The 20,431-nt window shown below is 43.8% G+C and overlaps 1 protein-coding gene across 33 annotated transcripts in view; it reads left to right on the plus strand.

Moving 5' to 3' along the window:
* MAPKAP1 (MAPK associated protein 1) overlaps nucleotides 1-20,431 on the plus strand; it is a 233,532-nt gene that overhangs the window by 206,610 nt on the left and 6,491 nt on the right. For all 33 annotated transcript variants that reach the window (XM_081588533.1, XM_081588538.1, XM_081588554.1 and 30 more), the window contains one exon: nucleotides 110-247. In XM_081588533.1, coding sequence (XP_081444659.1) covers nucleotides 110-247 — 138 coding nt within the window. The remainder of the gene's footprint in view (nucleotides 1-109; nucleotides 248-20,431) is intronic.

Below are 20,431 nucleotides of genomic sequence, written 5' to 3' on the forward strand. Positions count from 1 at the left end.
CATGCTCGTTCAATTTAGGATTTACAAAACAGGTCAAGTGATTCCACTGAAATCGCTTACACCTCGTACTTCTCGTGGCTTCTCTTCTGTCCTCCCCTCGGCCTTACAGGTATCTCTGGAGACAAAGTGGAGATAGACCCTGTCACGAGTCAGAAAGCCAGCACCAAGTTCTGGATTAAGCAGAAGCCCATCTCGATCGATTCTGACCTGCTCTGTGCCTGTGACCTTGCAGAAGAAAAAAGCCCCAGTGAGTAGTGCCTTTTATTTATGTCTCCTTTCTCTCTTCCCCCCGCTTCCCCTCTGTATGCTGGGTGCCAGGAGAATATATTGCCACCGTGTCCTTTTTTCCTTGGGTCTCTTTAATTCATTACCAGAAATTTCTTTTAATCAAATGGGATTGTGTTGTGGTGCCCAGAGCCTGACACGGGCCCCTCTTTTGCTCAGTCTTGATGGCAGTAGAGACGCTCACAGCGGCTCCTGACCTCAGTGCCCTCCCCACCACCGCCACCCCCGATGGGGGCTGGGGGCTGGGGGCAGCTTCCTGCCAGGAATCTGCACTCCCCAGAGCCCTCATTTCACTTTATGCCCCCTTTCTGTGCCCGTTTTGGGGGCTGGACCAGTCAGACCCGGACCTGCCTGCCTTCCTGGCCAGATCAAGGGAAGCTGGAGCATTTCCTGTGGCAGCTAAAGACTAGATTTAGATATCCATCATGCCAGAGGTGTCAACACCCTCCAGATTATTGGCAGCTGCATGACCTACCAGCTCATAATCAAACCCCTGCCTGGTGCTGTGGAAGAAATCACTGCTGGGCTGGCACGCCTCTGGTTGAAATACCAAAGTTGATACAGTCCAAGTGTATATTGTAGCATATATATTTTTGCAGTTCAGTAATTTGAGGATAGCCTTTAGATTAATCATTTTTAGGACTTCAGTCCCATGAAAAGACAGAAAGGACACAGATCACACTGATACTCGTCCATGGAAGAAAGGATTTGTTGTTTTCCCTGGAGAAAGCTATAAGACGCTGGTTCTTGCCTGCAGAGCCTGTTTAGAATGTAGCCACCCAGCACGCATCCCATTAGCGTAGCTTCCAACTCAGTAACTTGGAGCACCCAATTTGTGTTATTTTCGTTTATTCCGTTGTCTGCTAAATTGGGAACAAATACAAGGAACAGTAAGAAATCTAAAGGCCAGCAAGTGTCTGTAATGTGGCTCCAGTTTTTGAGATGAAACTGACTAAACAGGGACCTAAAGAACAAAACCTGGGCCTGTGGACTATGCGTATGCCACCCGGCCTCATTTATGCGGGGGCGTATAACTGTTTTGTTGAATCCAGCCTTACTACATGGTCTCCTCCTTTCAGCTCCTTAGCCTACAGCTGAGCAAACGGGGAACGTAGCGGTGCAGGGAAAGGAGGAAGGCCATGCTCACCCCCACCCTACCACCATCCCACCATCCTGTTGTCCCAGTGAGGCCTCGGTGGCCTGCAGAGACAGCATGGCTGCCAGAAGGAGTGGTGAAAAACCGCCTGCTGCTCTGGGGCCCTTGCCCAAAGGCCGCCAGATTGCCTCCTCCTTTAGATAAACATCTTTTTCCTAATCCCTCTCCCTTGAGCTATTCAGCCAATAAAGATGTCATCATTCTAGCATCTTTCTTATCAAGAACTCAAGATGCTTTGAAAAGTAACATTTTATAAATGCTCCGTGTCTCTGAGAAATGAGAGACAGTCCACTTACATGTTACATAGGGGATTACACTGGAGTGGAAAGGTTAGGGAAAGAGCTAGAAACAGGATTCAGATTTCCCTTATATTCCTACTGAGACACTGTGTGAGCCGGGCTGGGCTTCAGGCATTGGAAGATAAAGGATGTAACACACCCAGCCTAGTAGGGAATAAGGCAGAGATGGACAGCCACACCCTCCTGTTGCCTCTTGAGACCACTCAGCCAAGAAGTACTTCTCACATATCTCTGAGGGTGAGGCCAAGTTCCAAAGTCTTAGGGATCCAGAGCAGACCTGGGCCCCACCATTCTGTATTGACAGCCCAGCAGGAGAGTCTTTTGTCCTATGCTCAGACCTGCTGGATGGCTCTGTGTAAAAACTGCATGTGTAAGTCTTGTGGAGGTTCCCCTTCTCACTCTAGAACCATGAGCCTTGGTGAGTGGAGAGGCACACTGCCTGCCCCAGTAAAACAGTTCCTGAATCCTGTCTCCATCACAGCACTTTCAAACCGTGTCCCTCAAAACCCTGGGTTCTTGGAGGACTGCCGGGACCTATGTGTGTGTGTGTGTGTATGTGTGGGTGTGTGTGTGTGTAGGACAGAGTTGGGCATGAGGCTTCCCCTTCACCCAAAGAATTCTGCATTTAACCCCAACCAGTTTGGGGATTCTGCACTTGAAAAAGTCAATTGATAAAAAGGATTTTGTTGTTTAAAAAAAAAAATTTGAAAGTTGCAGGCTCACAAACTGAAATTCAGACGTTGACTATTCCAGGCTCGTGGCCCATAATTTCCCATTCTGAACTTGGACTGTAGTCTCTGTGAACTACCAGCACACAATCACACCTGGAATTTTGTGCTTCTGCTCTGCCCTCTGCCTGGAATACACCTCCACCCTGACCCTTTCTCTCATTTATGGACACCTCTGTTTCCTCACACCCAGCCCCCTCATTGGTCAAGATCCAGCTCCCAATGTCAAGACTTTTTCTGTAATTCTGCCCCCTGGAGTTTGTGTACACCCCTGATAAAGCACCTCACACACACTGTGTGTGTTTATTTGAGATCTGACCCTCTCTCCTACCCCTATCTCCATGCTGAACTCACAGACCAGAGACTGGTTTCTGTAACCTTGTCCCCTAGCTCAGCACCTTCAGGGTTCTCAGTGAATGTTTACTGTCCTGAAATAGAACTTAATGAGGCCACAGTTTAGAAACCAAAAGTTATTCAATGTCATTTATATTGTAAGGTGCCTAAACAAAGATGTATTCAATGAATCAGCTTGATGCTATTACTGTTTTATGATTTCCAGTATCTTCATCAAATTAATTCACTGTCTTAATCTAAAAAGTTCATCCTCAAAACCATCATCAGACCACAGAATTAATCTGTGGGGCTTCTTTTTTTTTTTAAAGGATTAATAGTAACCCTTTTTTATCTTCTGTATCTGTTGAACCTTAGAAAAAAGTTATTTTAACAGCACTAAAGAAATGAAAGTCACTATATTTCATAAGTTTAGCCTGTGATTTTTATCAGCATAGTGATGTATGTTTGTAGCTGAGTTTACATCAAAAATTATTCTTGGGGCCTTCTTGAATGAATTATGGCAAAGAGAGAGAGTCTAGAAGTAGATAAGGTTTTTTGATTTCTGCAATATATTTCCTTTTTCATGTTTTTATCTCTTATACCACAAGTGTCTTGCCAAAGACTGGAACGTGTGACCAACTGGAATAATTTAGTTGTGAAAACAGAGCAGACGTGTTATTAAACAGCCCTCTTTACAAAAAGGCATTAAGTGTTGGGAGGATAATGAAGTTGTCCCCAGTCTTGAGACATGTTTGTCAGAATTTTGAACAGAAAAGAAATGGTTTTTTAAAACCTTCGAACATGGCCAGTTTGCAGTGTTTATTGAGAAAGCTGCTGTCAAACCATTAATTTGGTCGTCATAAAGAACACAACTCAAGTTTAATTGATGCCGAATCCAAAATGTATGTGAATAGCTGACTTGGCAAAGGGACTGAGCATTAAGAGCGCCTGCAGTGAAACCCATAATTGCATACACTGGAATCAGAAAGACCCAGGCTCTGAAGCCACACTCCGTAAATAGCCATGCTGTGACCCTTTCCTTCCCTAACTTCTCCCTCTTCGGCCGTGTTCTCACAGGGATGATTTATCGCTCTGTCCCTGTGAGTGTTTAAGACCTGGAACTTAATCACTAAATAGATACATGCCTTAAAAAAAAATTGTACATGTAAGTATGGACTCTTAACAAAAGTTAGTTGAGAGAAGCAATGTGTCCACAGCCCTGAGAAATTAAGAATAAATTCTGCCTTTCTGGATTTTAAAAAACGCTGTTTGCCACCATTATTATTCAAATCAGTGATGTCTAAGTCAGACTTTGCCACTCCTTAGGGTATCTTTTGCTGTTTTGAAGGATGTCACTGACCTCTCAAAGATGAATTAATGTGAATTCATTTTAACTGAACAAAGATTTGTATACGGCATGTAGAAGAATGTTTCCAACAGAAACAACCACAGTTGAATTGTCTCAGAAATAATTCTCCATCCTTATAAGGTCTAGACATAGGCTTTAAATGTGGTAGGCGCTCTTTTTAAGTCCTGGTTTCAAATTCCAACAGTGCAACAAAAGCAAGGACCCTTTCTTTGAAATTAGCACCCATCGGGGACTCTCAAGCTGTATTTAAATAAAGTACCAGACTCAAGGATACCACATCTGGTTTTATCATAAGAAGGTTGTTCAGGTTTAGAGTCTTTAAAGGAAGCAGCCTATCATTAAGAAATCAGATTTAAACTTTAATAAAGTAGCTGTCGTCTTTATAGCTGAAAAGAGCTCTGTATCTCAATTAAGTATAGATGATATAAAATCTTAAGGAAGCAACATAATAGAGGTAACCTGATTACATTCTCTTGCAATAGTATAATTTAAAGGAAATCTGATTCTGTGGATGCTGGTTGTGTTGGGGGGGGGGGGATTGTTTGTTTGGGTATATTTGGGGGCGGGGGTGGGTGGTTCAAAACACTGTTTGGATCCAGAGCAGGAACTCTTTGAGATTGTGAGTTAACCAAACTTCAGGAGACTGTTAAGCCCTGGTGAACAGAACCTGCTAGATATTTGAGCTGAGATTCAGTTAAGGTTTTGAGTTAAATTTGCTGGGTTTATTGGTGACCTCCCACTTAAATGAATCTTTCTTTTCATAAGTACTTGACAAGATCTCTAAAGTAGTGTATTTAATTTACTAATTAAATTAAAGCTACTGAATAATGATTTGTCCACATTGATTTAGCTTAAATAGGAAAGATCAGCATTGTTGTGATCTTCAGCAGCCTTAATGGCCGAGCCAGTTAGACACAAAGGCCTCTTGTGTTTTATAGGTCAGGAGTACATAGGTAAGCCCTGGCTATAATTGAATTGCCTGCACTGCACCCTGCCGTTGCAGATTTCCTCTGCCTCCCCGTACCATTGTTTCACTGGGGCTTAAGAGAACGTTAACGCCGTAATAGGCACAGGGCCTTCCCCATTATACGTCTTGCTATCGAGCGGTTCTGCATGACTAGTTAAAGAAGATGGCAAGAAGATTAATGAAAGCTGGGCTAATACAGAAGGGGGTACTTTTGCAAGACTTCTACCGAGGAGATATTAGAGCTGAACCAGAGCTTGGCTTTTTCTTTATCCTGTGACCTTTGAACCTGCCTGACTGTTGAGAGCTGCCAGGGAAGTCGACATTTTGATTGATGTTGGTACACGAGTCAGTCTTTCCCATTGAATTCCACATCTGCACGAAAATAGCTTTTCCAGCAGAATTCATACTGGCTCGAAGTGATAGCCCAATTGATGGCTGAAATGCTTTTATGTAGTTTTCATTTAAACCTAAAAGTATCTGATGGTTTAATTCACTACCCAGTTTTCATAGATTATAAGCCTTCACTTATATGTTCTTAATGGGTTTATCAACCCATGGTGAAAGAGCAGTATTAAGGAGTGTTCAAAGATTTGCAAACAGAGCTCCAAGGAGGCTTTATGGGGGAGTAAAAGCAGTCATCAAACAAACCCTTCACCATCCTTAAAAAAGAAAAATCAGTCTGAGAGCCCAGGCAGACTGACCTTCAGGTTTTTGTAAATAAAGCAAAGTGTCTGTTTCTGGAAAGCTTTCCATGAGGGAGTCTGAAACCCTGCCTCCGCACTCCACCTGAGCCCCAGCTTAGAGCTGCTCTTGATCCAACCAGACGCTAGTTTCCCTGAACTTGACCTTGGGACACTAGCATTCTCTCTGAAAGGGATTATTATGGTCTGTTTATAAGACACTACAGTGCAGATAGGAACCTCTTCATTTGTTCTCACTAATTTTGTTACTTTGTTTATGGAGCTGCACGCCTCGTGTGTGTGTGTGTGTGTGCGCGCGCGCGCGTGTGCATTTGTGTGTGCATCCCCCACCCCTTCTCCCAATAAAGGCAAGTGAGGAGACTGGCAGAAGGACTCCGGTTTTGTTACTAAAATCAACTCGGGCACATCGCAGCTCATACATTGAATCCTCTGACCACCTGATTTCTTGTCACCCTACTTGACAGGAGTAACTCTATCAGAAAAAACACACACACACATACCTATACACACATTGATGTGACAAGTATCTCAACTCCTAAAAGAGGTAGGACCCAGGAATTGTGTCATATTCTTTAGAGGCCCGTGAGATTGTGGGAGGGACATGAGGGTGAGCATTCAGCTACTGCTGGGTGAAAGAGCTGCACCCCGAGATGTGTGGGTGGGTGGGGGTCCCTGACTGTGCAGGTGGACTTCTTGCCCCAGTAAGTAATGCGCTTGCATTTATAGCCACATCCTCAGACTCTGTTGATTCCTAGGAGGTCCAGGGTACTTCAGACATCAGGTGAGCAAGCTATGTTGTGTTTTTACTCTCTGACAAGGACTTATTTCCTAAGTTCCAGATCAAATACGGTAAGTAATGCTCGATTACAAAACACAGCCGACTCTAACATACTAAATGCCCCAGTTATTGAATCGCCTTTTCATAAGAGTACTCTGGAGCACAATCAGGAGCAGGCAGTGCCTCGTCCTTTTAACAGATATGTTTCCTAGCCCTATTAAAAGGGGTCTTCATCTATCCTGTCAAAGGGAGTCTGCTGGGGTTTTTTAGTTTAATTACACTATCCAATTAAAACTCCTTGCTGCATTTGGATGCGCCTCTCCTTGGGCCTGAGTGGATATGACATTTACAAGGCTCGCCTTTCAAGCAGACAATAGTGTGATTGATGAGGTGCACGTTCAGTGAAGGAGGCGAGTGCCTGTGGAAGTGCTGCTTAGTGCATTTTGATTTATTTATCATCTTCTTCCAAAACAAGCGAGCTGCCGGGGAGATGGGTTTTAGGCAATCGGGGGGGACCACCTCACATCTTTCCAAGTGTGTGGTAAGGAAAGGCCTGGAGTGTGCCTTAGGATAAAGGTGGAGAAACACTGTTAAGCATGGGCCCAGCTTGCATCATCGAATGCCAGGCTGCATTCTTACGTTCTCTGACCCAGTTTGGTTTCCAGTAACCTCCAGCTGTGATCTGCTGTTAAGTAGGCCATCACTGTTTTAGGGAACAGTTGCTGGGGCTGGATAACATTGGCCAGATCCCTGAGAACTCAGCCTGTGGGAGCCCACCCAGCATGTGTCCCGTTGACTGACCCGGTCATTAACTGGCACCTGACATTTGTACTGGGCATGCCTGTTTATGCTCCCAGCTGCATCCTCCAGCAGTCCAGCAGCTTCTGTCCAGGGGTTAGCAGTCAGTGGCTCTTCCTCTAACTCTGCCTGGCCACATTGAACACTTAAAAGTTGCTTCTAGAATTTGGAATAGGCCAAGAGCAGGTGAGGTTCTTCAACAAAGACATATGGAACCATAGTGGAGAACTTCTCAAAAGTTGTAATAACAGGGCAAACCCAGCATCTTGCTCTTAACCTGCTCTTCTGCCATACCCTCAGCATATGATTGTCAAGACTAGTGTGCTTGTCTCTGTGGTTCCTGGAAAAGAGGTATTTAGTACAGTGTGGGGCCTCTAGAAGGGTCCACACTCTCTGAATTTAGGAGGCAGGTGATACTGCTCTGAGCCATAGACAGATGATAAGAAAGTAAACCTCTCATATCCATTATCAGGTGCTACAATTGCTCGTAGGGAGCTGCTGAGGACATGTCTGCTAAGTTTGTAACATACAAGAATGTCTGTGAAGAAAATTGACTGGTACTGAGACACTCAGTGCGTTTTCTTACACTCTCTGTAAACTTTCTCCATATTTCCCTAGGACTTACTAATAAACATGAATTTCCTTGTGTTGAATGGAATATTGGTATCAGTTAGAGTAAAAGATATTTGGGGGTATCACCTTTTCTTCCTCCTGGGAGAAGCCTCCTTTTTACTATTAAATTTTCACTTAATCGTTGACTTGGGCCTTATAGACCTATAATTAAAAGAAAATAGTTATGTAAGTATAACGGAAAGTTTGCATGCATTTACATTCTCCTTGATTTTAATTATCCTTTCCTCAAGTTTTTTTTTTTTCTTGATTGTAACATCAGAAGAGATCCTAATTGAGAAGAAGGTAAGGGCAGAGATTGTTTCCTACTGAAGAAATCTGTGTGAAAGATTTCTCAGCTGGATAAATGATTGGAAAAATCTGTTTCCCTTGCCTCCTGCCAAGCTCCAAACTGTGCTTTCATAATAAATAAATGGAGTGCTTAGATTTTAAGTTATTCCTGTAGATGTGGAAAAAGTAAGGCATTCTTTCATTAAAATCAACATATGTATTGCTTACAAGACTCCCATAGGCAACTTCCAGGACAGGGTAACTGTAACCAGATTAGCCCTTCTATCATAAATGACTGGAAAACTGCACAGAATGTAAGAAACTGTTCACAAACTTTGGAAAACAAGCAGTACAGGACTATGAACCCCGGGAGAAGGGAAACAGATGAGGTGAGACCTACGATCACTTCAGCTTTCTTCCAGGGTTTTCCAAAAAGAATAGAGCAGTCTCACTGAGCTAGGAGACACAGATTAGAGTTAGGAGAAATAAAATTAGCAAAGTTGAGTATGGAGATTGCCTGGAGTATCCCAGAGGAAACTGGCAGGCTACAGTCCATGGAATCGCAAGAGTCGGACACGACTTAGCGACTAAACCACCACCACCACCAAGTATGAAGAGGAGGGAGCTAAGCTCTAGAAAGAAGCCCTTTAAAGCCCTTTAATCTTATGTTGTATACTAAGCTATGCGTGTCTGTGGTGGAATCTCACGAATCTGGTCAAAAAACAACTACTGGGAACTATAAACTAACATTCTGGCCAAAACTCTAGCTTATAGCTCCCCAGTCGTTGAAGCATCCAGGACATTTCATCATCCTCTGGAAAGGCCATATCTTAGGAGTAAGGCTAAACTAGCCCTAGATTAAAGACTGCTTTAATTCTTAAGAAAGTTTTAAAACGAGTCTTGAAAGGATCAAACTGACCCACATGTAAACTAACTAACTGCCAGAACAAAGCCCAATAGTCTCTAAAAGATGGTGACAAAATGCAGACATCGCACAGAGCATAACATTCATAATATCCAACTTTCAGTCAAAAATTACATGGCATGCAAAGAAGCAGGAAAAATTTGTCCTATAACCAGGAGAAAAATCAATCAATAGAAGCAGGGTCAGAAGTGGAGGGATAATAGAATTGGCAAGTAAGTACTTAAAAATACTTAATATCAGTATGTTCAAAGACTTAAAGGAAAACAGCTCAAAAAGAAGAGAAATGGAAACTTTTAAAAAGACCCAAATGAAAATTCTAGAGCTGAGGAATACAATACCTCAATCAAAAAACTCACTGTGGAAGCACATCAGGAAGACTAAGAGAAAAGGTCAGAGTGTTAGTTATCTGTTGCCACATAACAAATTGTCTCGAAACTCAGTGGCTTAAAACAACAGTAACACTTTTTATCTCGCAGTTTTGTGGGTCAGGAATCCAGCACAGCTTAGCTGGGTCCTCTAGCACAGGACCTCTTCTCAGGCTGCAGTCATACTGTCAACCAGGGCCACAATCATCTCAGGTTCAACAGAGGCAGGAGGTGCTACCAAGCTCACTGAGTAGTTACTAGCAGAGTTCATTTCTTTGTGAACACCCTCAGTTCCTTACCACATGGGCCTCTCCACAGGGAGGCTCTCAAAATGGCATCTGCCTTCATCAAAATAACCAGGAGCAGGAATGTACTAGGAATAAAAAAGACATAGTGTTTTATAACCTAATCTCAGAAATACAGCCCAACGCTTTTGCTATACTTTACTCATTGGAAGTAAGTCACTAGGTTTAGCCCACAAACAAGACAAGGAGGTAACACAAGGCCATGAAAAGCAGGAGGTGGGATCCTTGAAAGTCATTTCAGAATCTGTCTATTGCAATCAGTGAACTTTAAAAGACAACAGAAAATATTCAAAATGAAACACAGAGAAGAAATGGATGAAAAGAACAAAGGCTGTGGAATAATAGCAAATGTTCTAACATACATGTGTTATGTTATGGCTCTCAGGGATGGTGGAGAAAACTGTTCCAGATTTGATGAAAAATATCAATCCACCAACCTTAGAAGTCCAAAGATGGCCAAATAGGATAAATACAGAGAAAACCACATCAAGGCACATCATAATCAAATTGCAGAAAACCAGTGATAAAGAGAAAACTCTTATAAAGCAGCCAGAGAAACCAAGATAAGAATTATTTCCCACCAGAAATAACGCAGTCCAGAAGATGATGGAGTGACATTACTTGATAAAAGAAAATCTTGTCAACCAATATTTCTATATTCAGTGAAAAGGTCCTTCAGAAATGAAAGTGAAGACATTTCCAGACATTAAAAAAATGAAAGAACTTGTGCCATTAAACCTTCACTATAAGAAACATGGAAGGCTAGAGAGGGGGAAAAGATTGCCGGATAGAAACCCATATCTACACAGAGAAATCAAGAGTGCACAAAATGTCACCATTAGCAACTATAAAGAATAAACAAAAAGCAAATAAACCAGACCTCTTTGAACAGGGATTGACAAACTCTGGACCGCAGGCTAAATCCAGCCCACCACCTATTTTGTATGGCCTATGCACTAAGAATAGTTTTTAACATGTGAATATTTGCGATTGATTTGATAATATGGAACATTAGGTCTGAATTCCATTATTTAAGCGAAACATCTCCCATCAATAAAAAAGATATTCTGTCCTCAGAAACAGCTTGTAGTACCCCCAGAAGACACATTTGATTATTATATTTTGAATTTTTTCAATTTAAAAATGTAGAAGTTCGTTGTCTCTTGTTATAAAAGTATCTGTTAAAGAGCCTTAACTTAGCCTGTTGGCCCACAAAGCCTAAAGTATTTACTATCTAGAAAAGTTTATCTTGGAGAGTGAGAGTGAAAAGACAACGAGAATCGACCAAGTGTTAGGCAGTGTCCCAAGTGCTTTATATGCACTGCTTAGTTCTTGCAACAACTCTGAGGTTTATGTACATGTGTTATAGAAATCTCAGTTGATTTTATCCTAGGATTACTTAATCTTAGTAACAACTCTGTGAGACAGATATTATGCCCATTTAATAAGTGAGGAAACTAGGACTCAGAGAAGTTATGTAACTTGTCTGAAGTTATGTATAAATGATAACAGAGGCTTATATTCTTCCCTTTGCACTGACCCAAAGCCAGGGCACTTAAACCTCCGTGCTTTTTGGATGGAAGGTTATCCCTAGGCCCCACAACTCAGTCTATGAAGTCTTTCTTTTTTTTCCTTGCAAAATACTCTTTTATTGACAAATTTATTGAATATTTTGAGGACATTGGGTTTTATTTTATTTTTAATTGGAGGATAATTACAATACTGTGATGGTTTCTGCCATACGTCATCATGAATCAGCCGTAGGTATATGTATATCCTCTCCCTCTTGAACCTGCCTTCCACCTCCCGCCCCATCCCACCCCTCTAGGTTGTGACAAAGCACTGGATTTGAGCTCCCTGTGTCATACAGCAAATTCCCACTAGCTGTTTATTTCTTACGGAGAAGGCAATGGCACCCCACTCCAGTACTCTTGCCTGGAAAATCCCATGGACGGAGGAGCCTGGTAGGCTACAGTCCATGGGGTCGCTAAGAGTCAGACATGACTGAGCGACTTCACTTTCACTTTTCCCTTTCATGCACTGGAGAAGGAAATGGCAACCCACTCCAGTATTCTTGCCTGGAGAATCCCGGGGACGGCGGAGCCTGGTGGGCTGCCGTCTATGGGGTCGCACAGAGTCGGACACGACTGAAGCGACTTAGCATAGCATAGCATAGCATTTATTTCTTAACAGATTTTAACTATGCTTCGTTATCTGGGTTCTCCTCCTTCTGCTGGCTGCTAAGTCGCTTCAGTCGTGTCCGACTCTGTGTGACCCCATAGACAGCAGCCCACCAGGCTCCGCCGTCCCTGGGATTCTCCAGGCAAGAACACTGGAGTGGGTTGCCATTTCCTTCTCCAGTGCATGAAAGTGAAAAGTGAAAGTGAAGTCGCTCAGTCGTCTCCGACTCCTAGCGACCCCATGGACTGCAGCCCACCAGGCTCCTCCATCCATGGGATTCTCCAGGCAAGAGTACTGGAGTGGGATGCCATTGCCTTCTCCGGGGTTCTCCTCCTAGAGGATATTAAATGCAAAAAAATACAAGGGGGAGAAAGAATTACAGAACTTAATAATAAAGACGTGGGAAGTGAAAACTGACAAGAGTTGACCAAAAATGAAACAAAACAAAAAATGTTAAAAAGCAGTCCAAAAACAATAAGCACAGTAGTATGGCAATATCTTAACTATTTTGCGGTGAGATGTAGAACCTTTTGTGGTCCTGAGGAAATCATGACATTCAATATTTATAAAGATGAACATGGTAACGCAGTATTTATTTTTCTTACACTCTAATACAGGGCTTCCCTGCTGGCTCAGATGGTAAAGAGTGTCCCGCCTGCAATGTGGGAGACCAGGGTTCAATCCCTGGGTCGAGAAGAACCCACTTCAGTATTCTTGCCTGGAGAATTCCATGGATAGAGGAGCCTGGCAGGCTGTAGTCCGTGCGGTCATAAAGAGTCGGACATGATTGAGTGACTAATACTCTAGTATGGGAGGAAATTTTGTAATATGGAATTTTTATGCTTAAGATGGAAAAGGCATGTTTTTTGCTGAAAGGTCCCTCAAGCTCTCTGCTCCAAGGGTTGGATAGCTGAGGTTTTATCTAATTTAGCCTCCCAAGAGAACCTGCAAACTCAAACTTGTTACAAACTGAGGACAGAATTTCCAGATACAGAATTTTGTTTCTTGCTTGTCTGCCTCTTTAAATGCTAAAGAATGAAACTCAACCAATACTTGGTTACTGAAATGCCATATTATATTTTGTTAGAACAACTGACACATGAATCGAAGCATCAAAAGACCCCATAAATATTGTTTAATTCATTTGCTGACATACATCTGCTACATAGGATGGTAGAAGACATGTCTCAAGGAGAAGGACTTGTGTAATTGTGTGAGTTGCAAGCTGAACTAACCATTCATTTCACGGAGCTCTGTTTATACTTGAAAGAGCATCTGACAAACTATAGTTATTCAAGCCTAACTATTTAGCATACATTTTCTTGAAAATAAAGGAAGTGATCCTGCCACTTCAAGGAAAGTAAGTTAGTATTTGATGCCAGGGATGAAATTCAGGCTTTTGGATGAAGATTAGAGTCTCAGAAAATTTGTATCCATCACTTTGAACTTCACTTCTCATGACTTTTCTGAAGAGATCGGTGGCAATAATTAATGAATATTGAGATTTTTTTTTATATTGTATGATGTGTCAACATATGGAAGACCTGTGTATTTTCCATACTACTGACTGATGTTACAAAACCATCCAAGAGTAAAAACGTCATTTAGGGGCTTCCCTGATGGTCCAGTGGCTAAGACTCCAGGCTGCCAATGCAGGGGGCCCGGGTTCAATCCCTAGTCAAAGAACTAGATCCTACATAGCGCAACTAAGAGTTCACACACTACAATTAAGGTTCCAAACCCCACAACAAAGACTTGATGCAGCCAAATAAATTAATCTTTTTCTTTAAAAGAGTCATGCGAAGTGCAAGACAGACCAATGAATTTAAGTGTAACAATACAAAAAGTTTATTCATATGGTTTTACATTCCACATTGCAGCTAATCTTTAAGGAGATATCATTTATCAAGTTTTGTATAATATCAAAGAATATTTGCAGAGAATATTAAAAATATTCCTTTTTCAAAAACATATCTATGTGAGGCTGACTTTTCCTTATATGCTTCAACCAAGGCAGTCACAACAAATCAAATGCAAAAACAGAATATAATACAGCTATATTCTGTCAAACCAAATATTGATATTTTATTATTTTCAAAACTATACAGTAATGCCAGGTTTTTCATTAAAGCTTTATTGTTTGTGGAAATGTAAGGGTTTTGCCATTAAAAAAGACATTGTGTTAACTTGCAATAAGTTTATTATTTTTTAATGAATTAATAGTTTTTAAATTTCTCAGTTTTAACTTCTAATATAATAATAATAGATACAATCCACATAAACAAAAGCTTTTAGGGCTCCTCAGTAATGTTTAAGAGTGTAAGGGGATTTGGAGCCAAAATGTTTGACAGCTGCTAATCTAGGGTCTCAAAAGTCATGTAAGAAGCTTGGACTTTATTCTGAAGACAGTAGGAAAGGAAACACTGTATAGAGTTTTATGTCGGGGAGTAATAGGACCAGATGTGTGTTATAGAAGGATGGCTCCTCCAGGTACCCCTTTGGATCTGAAGGGGACATGACCTAAAGGAGGAAAACCAAGAAGCAGCAGCAGATGGTCAGGACTGGGTGGAGGGCTGGGGTCACAGGATGAGAAGGGATAGAAGATAAATATGTGAAAACTGTTCAGGGGCCCAAATGGTTGGAACTTGGTGAGCCCTCCAGTTGCACTAACAGAGCTTTGAATATTTATTTTTTGCTGCGTCAGGTCTTAGTTGTGGCATGCAGGCCTAGTTGCCGCGCAATAGGTGGGCTCTTAGTTCCCTGACCAGAGATCGAACCCCCATCCCCTGTACTGGAAGACAGATTAACCACTGGACCATCATAGAAGTCCCCAGAGCTTTTGATTTAAGGGGAAATGTAGACTTCAGTTCTGGACGTGCACCACTGCAGGCCATAGAGGATGGTGGCTGTGGTTGGCTCTGAAAGTCTGAAGAAAGGTCTTGGCCAGACACTTGCTTTGGGATCATCAGCATCTGACCCTGCTAAGTCACTTCAGTCATGTCTGACTTTTTGCAACCCCTTTAAGAGTGTAAGGGGATTCGGAGCCAAAATGTTTGACAAGTGCTAATCTAGGGTCTCGAAAATCATCTAAGAAGCTTGGACTTTATTCTGAAGACAGTAGGAAAAGAAACGCTGTAGAGTTGTAGCCCACCAGGCTTCTCTGTCCATGGGATTCTCCAGGCTGCTGCTGCTGCTAAATCGCTTCAGTTGTGTCTAACTCTGTGCGACCCCACAGACGGCAGCCACCAGGCTCCGCCGTCCCTAGGATTCTCCAGGCAAGAGTACTGGAGTGGGGTGCCATTGCCTTCTCCGATTCTCCAGGCAAGGATACTAAAATGGATTACCATCCCTCCTCCAGGGGATCTTTCCGACCCAAGGATCGAACCCACGTCTCTTACGTATCCTGTATTGGCAGGCGGGTTCTTTACCACTAACACCACCGGGAAAGCCCCATCAACATCTGGGTAATAATTAAAACCCGATGAGCAAACCTGACAGAGGAGAAATGGAATTAGGAGTGATGAGAGTCAAGGACAGGACACTGGAGAAGACCATCATTTAAGAGAGAAATAAAGGACAAGACAGCCACAAACGAACATAAACGGATTGACTGGAGAAGTCAGCTGAAGAATCAGTTGACCGTGGCTTCATGGGAAGAGAGGACTTCAAGAGAAGTATCAGATACAGCTGAGGAGCCAAGCAAAATAAAAGCCAAGAATTATCAACTGGATCTCTCAACATAGAGGTCGTAGTGACCTTAGCAAGAATGTTTTCAGTAAATTAGAGGAAGGAGGGAAATCACATTTCCATGGGAGTTTTTATAATCAGCTTTAATTATGTTTATAGGAGGGAGCCAAAGAGGGGAGGGGATGAATGACTCAGGCAAAAGTGTAAGTGGATCAGACTCTGTCCTACTCCAGAGGTCAAGGAGCTCATTCCAGTTACTGGGGCCTCTGCCCCTATAGGGGGCTCGGAAAGGAGCACCAGCCTTGTGGATTCAGTTACACTGAACTGAAGCTCGTATGGGCAGCTGGGCATGCTACTTGCTGTGGAGGGTTTTCAGCCCAGAAACCAAAGCATCCCAGGCCATTCGTTTACTCTCAAAAAATCCAATGAGAGCTTTCCACCCACTTCCAGGCCAGAGGGACCAGAAAAGGTCAGACCCTGGAAACCCACTTCTTAAAAGTATCCAGGTCTGATATAAAGGAATTCAGAAAGAATCCAGATGCACAGAGATATCCTTCATAGCCTTACCTATAACACCAGCAATATTATAAGTAGCTTAAATGCCCAGCGGAAAGATGGTAGCATGAGCCATGGCACATACCTACTTAATGGAATAAAAGGCAGCCACTGAAACAGATGGCAGTGGAGGTGATGTGTCAACAAGGAGAAGGCTATTGTGAAATGTTAACAACAGAAATTATCCCCCAATTCTGGTATACCGTCTGATTACAATTGTGTAGAAACAGACATGAGAATGATTGGAAAAGCGATCCTGCCTGTCACTGTGCCAGTGTTGGTATTATGAGGATCTAGGGTGGAAGTTTTTCCTCTGTCTTCTCAATGTCTCATAAGTTTAAAATATATTTTATATTTTTTAATTGAAAAAGAAAAACAAAAAATTCGAATTTACTTTTGGCTTTCCTGGCAAGTGATGACCCCTGGAGGGTTTTGGATACAGGTGGACTGCCGGCTCAATTTGGAAGTCCCAGCTCTGACCCGTTATTGACAGCCACAGTCGGTGCCCGCAGGTCGTTTAGAAGGGAGCTTCCTCTCAAACCACAATCTCAGGTCCCTTGGCAGTGGATATCTAGGAGCACTTCTTTCGGCAGGAGTGTGTAAACTACTGGCCCTCTGCTTCAGCTGTCCCATCTTGTGACAACAGCAGCTTTTTCTGAATGGCCACTCCCCTCCATTGACCAGAAGAACCTGTTTTTCAACACAGCCTCTTGTTTAAGTTAAAACTCATAGTGCCGATGATAAATTACAGCACAAAAGCTCAAACATCTCCGTTTCTGACATCTGTGCTGCTAATTAGTTTCTGTTCAGTGTTACATTCCATATTCTCTGTTTTCCTTTGGGGAAAAAAAAAGTAAATGTAAATACATTTTTACATATCCAGACTTTCATTTCAATATTCAGAAGCAGACGTATAGTTTCAGTGCCCTGAGCAAATCTGGATATGTGACCAGGACTTGGATACTTCATTTTATATTCCATTATGTTGCATTTTTATTCCTACAGCTCTGAAAGCAAGTCTACTCAAAGGCCCAATTAAAAAGCAGATCTTCAAAATAATGAGGATTTTAGCTTCAAATACCAGTTCTATCTCAGTTGTAACAATGACTGCCACCACCCCCTTTGTGCCCTCGCTGCATCCAAGCACCATGTGAGATGTCATGGGTGCTGTCTCCTCCCAGGCAGACCTGGGCTCCTGGAGGGCAATGCCTCCCACGATCTGAGCACTGGAACTCAGCATACCTGGATTTCTTCCCAAGTCTCTGACCAGTGCTCACATTTTCCCCCTCTGCATCCCAGGCTTTTGTTATGCTTTAATTTCCAAACAGTTTAACCACTCAAGCAGATCACTTGGACCAGTTGGGATATCAGACCTTGTGCTCTCTTCCACATCATTGCCGGTCCACAGGCACGCCTCAGAGGCACTGCAGGCTGGGTTCCAGGCCAGCATAGTAAAGCAAGTCACCATATAACACCGTCTTTCCTCCTCAGCTGGCGTTTCTATAGTTTGCCCCTATGGCTCACTCCTTCCCTGTGAGAGCTGCTCATCTTCATTGAGTTTCCAAGAGTAGTCTGCCCACCTCTCATTCCCTCTCACATCCCAGGACAGATGCCCTGGAAGGCTGCAGCCGAGGCGGGCACTTGACCCCTCTTCCGCCTTTACCTGAAGTGAACCTCGAGCCTCCTGAGGCTGAGGAGGGTTTGATAACCGACTTCTCTCCCTTTGTGTTTTTGTTCTGTTCAGTCGGTGTTGAAATGCCAGTGATTCCATCTACCCAGACACCTCCGGTGGAAATTTACCACGTAGCAGAAACTACTCATGGTTATTGATAGATTCATTTCCAGAACTAGGTCAATTAACTTGTTTCACTTTAATCTATGGGCTTTGGATTGGGTGAAATTATACAAGTGTGAATTCTGCTTATTAACTGTTCTACTGTAAAAGCGTTTCCAAGTCCTGCCACAGTTCCTTCTCTGCGGTTCTCAAGTCGGTCCCTTTCTCAGCATCCTTTTTGCCCCCATCTAGCTCGAAACCGAGTGAGTGTGCTCCTACCTAGAGGACTGTGGCAGTTGGTCCCCCAGCCTCTAGGCCCTGGGGAGTCAGGGTAAATGCCCCAAAGCACAATTTGACCATTTACTGCCCAACTTAGAGCCCACTAGTGGCTCCCTCAGCTGGGAGTGCGGGCATTCCCAGCCCTTCAGTCTGCCCTGTGTCCCATCACGTCCTGCCTGTCCACTGCTCAGAGCACTAGCTGGAAGGCCTGCTGCCCTTCGTCCTGTAGGTTGCTCTGTCCTTACCCTGTACATCCTTCTCCACTCCACCTTCACCCAGCTGACCCCTCTTCCTCCTCTAGGACGACTCAGACAGGCGTCAGCTTCTGTAGGAAACTGCCTCTGATGGCCCTTCTGCCTCCAGGCCAGCCCACTCCCCTGGGGTCTCCCTGCCATCTCCCTATGATCCCCTTCCTCGTCCTGCTCATCGTCCTTGTCTCTCAGTGTTCCTAGTGTTCATCCCTCTGGCCCGGGCACTCGCCTGCGCTCCTGGCAGGACCTGAGTGAGTCAACCTGCCCTTCTGGCCACCCAGCAACACAGGGATCCCTGGAGCAAGGGGAAGAGCTGCAGAATGAAAATTCTCCTGGAACGCCTCGACCGCACACTCCAGGGCTCCAGCAGGGGGGACAGCGGGACTCCAGGTTAACTAGAGCGCGCCGCCCCCCCAGTCCTCCCACTGAGCAGGAAGGGGCTTCTGCGGGGATTTCCCCCCACACCCTAACCTAGTTGTTGGCTCTGTAAGAGTCACTTGAGGGCTGATTTGTTGAATTCTGATGCAGGCTCCCCAGATAGCGTTCTCTGTATCCTCCCTCAGTGAGGTGAGTGTTTTCCTGGAAAGGACAGACAAGTCTGAGGCTTCAGCGACGTGGGGTGCACACTTCATCACTCCCGCTTGCTTCCCTCTTCCTTGGGGGTCTGGGAAGAGCGCTGGGGACAGACAAGGGACGCTCACAGCCTCCGAGCTCAGCATGATACACACGGGGTATGTTTGTAGTTTCCTGACCCAAATATGCTGCCATCCCAGAGACTTGACGTGGGACGATAGTTTGCTTTTGTCCTGTGAATGGCGTGTAGGTGAACCACAGGCCTCTTTCCATGAGCCCGTATGATCCTGGGGGACAGTGTGGAGGCTTCCATCAGAGCCCCCAGGCCCCTGCAGACCGCATGTCACATGTGCTGTGTGTAGGTTTGGCTCTTCCTGAAGAGTGCCCGCCAGACAGGTTTTTAATGGTGTCTCAGTTGTTCAGGCAAAACACGCTCTAGTGACTGGAGGTGTTGGTTTTGTTTTGTCAGTGACGAGTGGGAGCAGGTGGGATAGACAGTCCGTGAGATCACTTATCAGAGTGGTCAGTGAACCCCGAAGCTTCGGGTCCACGGGTCTCCCTAAGACCTTCTGGTCCTTTGCAGCCCCAGGCACTGGAGTCTGTGTCTGTCATGGCCAGGTGTCAGCAGTAAGGCCTCCTGGAGGGGGCGTCTCTGTTTGTCCTTCACAGCCCTGTGACCTTCATAGACATCTCTGCTCGGTCACAGCATGGCCATCAGAGAGATCCGCATTGTTCTAACACATGGCAGTGTCACCACCGAGACTCCGATGGTTCCGAGCTGAACCTGTGAGATAAAGGAATACACATGTGTGCGCCCTGACATACAGGCACACCCTCTTAACATGAGCTCCACTTCTCAGAAACAGGTAATTTATACATTCACAAAATGATGAACTTTCAGCTAAGAATTCGAACATTTCAGTACCATGATTGAGAACCAGGCTAAATTTGTCAAGTGACCGAAAGCGAGGTTTTTCAGAAATTATTGGCTAGTTTTTTCAATATTGAATTTATAGTCACAATGAGTATATCACCATGATGTTTCCAGGATAAAATACCAGCACTTTCACTTTTCTGGCCCCAGACGTTCAACATATATCAGTTTATTTGGGGAGATCTGAAGAATTAGCTACTGTAAATAAAGTTTCCAAGAAGGTTTCTCCGGGAAAGAGGTGAACTTACAGTAATACCGGTGATATATTATTAATTAATAACTATGACC

The sequence above is a fragment of the Giraffa tippelskirchi genome, chromosome 4 (assembly GCF_054371585.1).
Source record: "Giraffa tippelskirchi isolate mGirTip1 chromosome 4, T2T-mGirTip1v1.2.pri, whole genome shotgun sequence".
Lineage (NCBI taxonomy): Eukaryota > Metazoa > Chordata > Mammalia > Artiodactyla > Giraffidae > Giraffa > Giraffa tippelskirchi.